Source organism: Pelmatolapia mariae, linkage group LG14 (genome assembly GCF_036321145.2).
Source record: "Pelmatolapia mariae isolate MD_Pm_ZW linkage group LG14, Pm_UMD_F_2, whole genome shotgun sequence".
Classification (NCBI taxonomy): Eukaryota; Metazoa; Chordata; class Actinopteri; order Cichliformes; family Cichlidae; genus Pelmatolapia; species Pelmatolapia mariae.
Genome location: NC_086239.1, coordinates 5,938,766 through 5,944,917, shown reverse-complemented (window position 1 = coordinate 5,944,917; position 6,152 = coordinate 5,938,766). Strand labels below are relative to the sequence as shown.

General features: G+C 42.1%; 1 protein-coding gene across 2 annotated transcripts in view; it reads right to left on the bottom strand.

Moving 5' to 3' along the window:
- Positions 1-464: 464 nt before the first annotated feature.
- usp2a (ubiquitin specific peptidase 2a) overlaps positions 465-6,152 on the bottom strand; it is a 46,139-nt gene continuing 40,451 nt past the window's right edge. For both annotated transcript variants that reach the window (XM_063493906.1, XM_063493908.1), the window contains 7 exons: positions 5,626-5,690; positions 5,363-5,466; positions 5,007-5,087; positions 3,792-3,870; positions 3,207-3,311; positions 2,694-2,814; positions 465-1,085 (listed from right to left, as the gene is read on the bottom strand). In XM_063493906.1, the coding sequence (XP_063349976.1) occupies positions 1,001-1,085; positions 2,694-2,814; positions 3,207-3,311; positions 3,792-3,870; positions 5,007-5,087; positions 5,363-5,466; positions 5,626-5,690 (640 nt within the window). In that variant the 3' untranslated portion in view covers positions 465-1,000. The remainder of the gene's footprint in view (positions 1,086-2,693; positions 2,815-3,206; positions 3,312-3,791; positions 3,871-5,006; positions 5,088-5,362; positions 5,467-5,625; positions 5,691-6,152) is intronic.

The window sequence follows — 6,152 nt, the reverse complement described above, 5'->3', positions numbered from 1 at the left end:
ATTAATCTGTAGCCAACCCTTAGCAGACCGTGCGCTCATCCGTTCACAGCACTTTTAAAACATCAGTAGCAGCCACACGTGGGAGAAACAAATAAAATAAAACACGAGTTAGAGGCAGACTTCTTCTCTGGAACATTTCACGCTCACAGTGCCACCGACCCTCCCAACCACTTTTAGAGAACAAAAGAAAAACAAGAGAGTGATGGAGATGCTAACAGAGACCTGGGAGTGCTGCAGGGTTGTGGGAGGGAAAACCAAGCAAGCCGGTGGGCTGCAAGCTTCTCGTATCCATGACCAGTCCAGTTATAGACACGGTCTAAACACAGTACATCCACAGTCCAGGATGGTAACGATGCTAGGGGCCTCTATTAACCCCTACCCCGCCCCAAAAACCATCAATGAAAAACCCCCAACATGAATTCAAAGCAGAAAAACGTGAAGAAAGAAAGCAAGAAGAAAAATAATAAACTGGGTCGTCTCAGTTTTAATGGTTTGAGGCAAACAAGAAGATCACAAAGAGAAGACGAAGAAGAAGGAAAGGCGTGGTCAGGACCAGAGTTCAGTTTGCAGTGCATAGAGAGGGGCTTCTGAGATGGAGACTGAGTCACCTGGTTGGTTCACTCAGATGGGATTATTGCCCTCTGTCAACCCCACACACACGCACGCGCACACACACACACACACACACACACACACACACACACACACACACACACACACACACAGAGTAAACGCACGTCCACCCACAACCAGCAACATGTGGGAGTACAAACGGAGAGCAGAATTAAAAAAGCCAGTGGTTTCCAGCCTGTCCCCCCATCCAGCAGTCTCTGTGGAGTGATGTGTATGTGTGTGTTTGTGTGAGCCATGTAATGTATGTCCAAGTAAAATTTCCAAACAGGCCAGGCTCCAACAGCACTCTCATGTGTTGCGTGTCCATCCGTCCAGTGTCTGTCTGTGAGTCAGAGTGGTGCTGTGGCCTGCCCTCCTCTACGACGCTTCACATCCGCGAGGAGCAAGCCAGCTCGTAGAACAAGACATAGGCGTCGCTGCTGCGCACTTGGCTGGAGGACATTGGCGTTACTCTGAAAGGAAAGCAAGAGAAGAGAGTATATAAAGTATATAAATTAAATAAAATTGAACTTAAGCCTTTGAACACTTGATTATAATGTATCATTTATATATTTTATTCAAGCAAAAATTATCTCATGATCCTCTGAGTGAGTTATAGCGTGTCTTTATAGATATTAACTGTAGACATAATCGCAGTCTGTTTGAGCAGTTAGTATGCAGTAGGATGCCATACAGTGTAACTTCTATCTTACTCTAATAGAAGTTACAACATGATAAATGGGATAAAGAGTCAAACTGAAAGTTAGTGCACGAAGGGAATGAAGCTGTCAGGCACTATAGTTGCTACTTCAGTCACACACTGCTGTCTAAAACAACCTGCCCAGACTTTGAATGTAATGACTAATTGAGTTAGCTGAAAGCTCCACCTGAGCCTCATATGTGTGTGAGTACATTTAGTAGAGCACCGTATTAAAAGCAGAATGTCTGAATTTGGTGATTTTGAGATGAGATGTGAAGTCTGAGGGAGCCCACGTGCTAACATGGTTTCCAAATGGATTAATTCTGTTGGCTAGTGCTGATGCCAGGAGGATGTGTAACAAATGATGTATGCCTTCCAGGCACGACTTTGATGCTTGATTTATAGGAGAGCATTAAATCAACGCTGCAGCCTGACATACGCCTTCCCTTAAACATCTGTTTGGTTGTGTGAGTGTAGAATACAGTACGAAGCATCTGTTAAATGTAACACAGTTGTAATTGTTTCTAGCTTGCTCATTATGCTGATGCAGCAATGTGGAACAGTGTCGAAATCTACAAGCGTTCTTGTTTTCTGAGCTTGAAGCTTGAAGACAGTCGGCTGTCTTCTGTTATAGTAAAAGTTACTGTTGTTCAAGATTTATCAGCTCCAACGTGAGCAGCTCAGTTTCAGATGTAATCTTAGAACAAAGCAGACACACACGGGTAGAAAAGCAAACAACACTAACGATTCACTGCCTCTTTATGGATGGTGGCTTCACAGGGTTAATCTTACTTTGCAGTAATGCATATGTGTATATACTATATGCATGCTGGTGTATGAGGAGGTAAAGGAAACAAATTCACTTAGTCAATCTAATTTGCTTTGTTTCCATGCTGGAGTAACTTTCAGAATCATCATCAATTCATTTATCTTTCATGAAGCTATCAAATGGTTTCAGTGCCAGCGTGCATGCTGTACACTCCCAAACACACACACAGAACAGCGTGAGCTATGTGTAGTCATCAGGGTACAACCCCCGAAGAGTGACGGAGAACCAGCATCAGACCTGACAACAGTGTTGAGTAAGAGGAAGCGTGGAAGGGTATGAATGAGTGCAGCGCAGCAGGAAACAGCCTGGAGTGACCAATGGGATGCTGAGCAGAGCAGATAGCACCCGCAACTCTTACAATCACTCCTCAACTCTGTTATCTTAACCAGGGGGTGTTTGTGTGCTTGTGAGAGCAATAACAGCCTGTAAAATTATCATTATCAACGAGCTGACTTCTCCACACAGCTCCTATGATCTTCTACACGAACAATGAACTGTCATAGTAACACTAAGTGTGTGTGTGTGTCTGTGTGAGATTTGTGGCGAACCTACCTGGAGTCATTGAACGTGTACCATTCTCCCGAGCTGGGATTGCGACAGTAGGCTGTGTAGTGGCCGCCCATAGTGGTGCCTGAGTGGTTGGACACTGCGTACAGGTTGTACACTGCATTTACTGCAAGGCGACAAAACACATGTTTAAAGGGACAGTTCACCCGAAAATCAAATCTAGATATTGTCTCAATAGCCTGTAGTGATTGCTCACCACAATGGGCCATGACTTTAATACGGGGCCATCTAGTTCCATTATACTCCATTAAAGTATAATGGAACTAGAATAAAATCTGAATGGAGAATAGTTTCAAGTAGAAACCATTATTTTAATGTTGTCGATCTGGGGCATTGGCTTGAACTGCTGCCTCACAGCACAAAGGCAGATATGTCCACTAGCTCACACCTAAACACTGAATAAACTTCTCTGTGAGCCAGAGAGAAAAGTTCTACATTTAGTGTAAACATAGCGTTCTATTGCAGTCCACTCGTGGAGAGTACAAGCTCATTACTTACTGCTGTTTTCAGAGGCAAACTCCCGCAGGTCAAGATCCTTCATGGGGAAGTTAACAAATGTGGATAGTTTGCTGGTTCTTCGTGCCTCAGAGAAGCGCTTCAGGTCTTTAGAGGAAAGGGAGTCAAGGAACAGATGCTCTGCATACAGTAAACTGTACATCAAGCCAACATTCAACATGACTACTCGGAACACCTTCACTCCACTGAGGCTTTAGAATGACACATCCATCACCTCAGTGACTTGACAAATTCATAACAGCCAATTAGCAGCTCGCTAAAACATCTGATCATGTGCGCCGTCAGCGCTCACTCACTTAATTATACTGTTGGGCCTATACACATGACAACTTCCTGCCTGCATGGCAGAGCTGTCTGCTGCTAACTGTTCACAGCACTTTTCTATTGCAGCTATTGTCATAGCTGCAACAGAATAGCTAAGGGTCAGCTAATTACTAGAAAAACACTTTTTGCAATTCAGTAGAACAGAATACAAAGTAGTAAGCCATAAAATCTCAATAAAGCATTCAGCTACCCCACATGCCTCAGTACAGCATCACAGCAGGTGATGAATAAAGCAAAGGATACGCAGCACTAAAATCTTGGGGAATTTCTGTATTGTGAACTTTTTAGTGCATCTCCTCCTGGCTTTACATCTGTAGCACGTCTTTGAGAAGAAACAGAATAAGATCAGTCAGTGTTTAAGAACAGGAATCATAGAGGAACCACCACACAAGATAAAAAGCACAAGTTACTCACTCAGTCTAAACTATCTCTGACCATCTATGTGCAGCTTACATTCGTACTGAGCATAAAACAAACTGCATTTTACAGATAGTTTCCCTTTTAGATGCTGTGTAAGTTCTGTGGGAAGGATTTTCTGGGAAAGAAAGCCTTTAATTTGAATTACTTTATAAGCATTTTGCAGTTTGTTGTTGAACAGGAAAATTCCAAACCAGTTTTCCTAAATTTGCTGCTTCTGCAGTTACTTTGCTCTGCCTTTGTAGGGCAGTGTAACTCCTCTAATTACATGTATATGAAGAGTTTCTGAAGAAATGCAGTTTTTTCTTATTTTTATATTTGTCCTGTCAGACTGCTGGATGCTCACATTAAACATGACCAACAACACCTTTACATTTGTAAAAACAGTTCTACTGTCATTTATGATTCATTCAGATGTAAACATATTGTTGTGCACTTTGTGCGTCAAAGTATGAATTTGTTTAGAGAATTGTGTTTTTTACTTGTATTTATATTGTATGGTCTACCTTACAATATAAAGTGCCTTGAGGCAACTGTTGCTGTGATTTGGCACTGTAAAAATAAAATTGAACTGAATGCTAGGTTTGCAGTTTGGTTCTGGAAATCCTACAATTGCAAGTCCAGGAGGAAGTCTTATGGCTTCTTTTAATGGCTTCTTTTTGTGAAAGCCAGACGAGGGGCAGCCACTAATATAGAAGTGAAAGGGTGGACTTAATAGGACAGGAACTAATGCAGCTTGTTTCAAACAGAGGATCAACTCAACTGAGTCAGGGGCAGCAGCGAGCCCTGTATATGTTAATAGGGATTATTTTAAACTGTGAATCATGCAATTCTGTCATCATCTAAGAATAAAAAAGGAGCTGAAATTAGCTTAATTATAAAGTAAACAATATCAACTCTTATAACCACAAATACGCACAAATAAAACAAATCTCATGTTCTGTGTTAGCTGTGCTAACTCAACACTGGATAGGAAAAGTATGAAGTCAAAGTGTTGATTATCATAAGCTCTTTTTGTCAGTGCAAGCAGTGAACACCTACCGGCTTTTCATCCCCATCAAGGACGTCTTCTTTGGTGAAGAGTCGCATGCAGTCCATCAGACTCACCTCACCATAGCCCTTCTGAGCACAGATGCATTCACATTACATTCACACACACAAAGCAAAAACAAATAGAGACAGGAAAGAAACGAAGAAACTCATATTAGGAGCTGTGGACACAGGAAGTGTTTCAATATTTAGTGCAAATCATCATAAAACACACACACACACACACACACACAACCACACTCATACACTGATTGTGCTGACATTTGTGTCTGCTGCCCTTCTGGTACACGTTACGTAAGAAGGACAAACACAGGTCCCTGTCTGGACCTGTGAGTCTGTGCTCTAACCTTGGCGATAGGCAGAGAGAGATCCCAGAAGGGGTCGAAGACAGTGGAGCAGAAACCACAGTGGCTGCAGGTCAACGAGCTCTTCAGCTGCCCCACAAACAGGTCTGGAGAAGCACAGATCAAAGAGTACATCAAAGAAACAGATGAGAAAGTTTATCTTCCTTTTCATTTCCATTTAACCACGTTCTGTTTATGTCTTGTTTGTGCAAGGTGAATTTTCACGTTGGTGACAAATAAAACTGAGCTGCAGCCCATTTACTCACCTACTATCTTACTGTCCTCTCGCTCCAGGTATTTACTCCACATCTTCTTCCCTTTCTCCTCATCTCTGAGGGGGGAGTATGAGTTAGAAGTTAGAAAGTGTAAGCCTTACATGAAGTGTAAGGCTTACACTTCATGTACATATGTAGTGACTGAGCCCCCAGCAGGCAGCTGATAGTTAGGAAGATGGCTAAGATGGGGGAAATCATACTGAGCTGTTGTGACACTGTAAAAGGGTTTCAAAAATAACAAAAAGCAACAAGAGAACCTGGCCTAATTTATCCTAACTACCAAAGTGTCCAAGAACCATTTTAGGGGATTAAAAAGATGCTTTACAGAAACACTTCCTCCTGTGAAACACTTTTTCATACTGAGTGCAGATATTTTCCTGCAGTTTTAACAGTGCAGCAGAGAGGGTGTGTTTTTAGGACAATACTGGAAGTTGCTGGAATTAACTCTGACCCTTAAACAAACCGTGGTTAGATAACTGTTAATTATATCAATTAAAAACTGGAGCATTAAGTGCTTG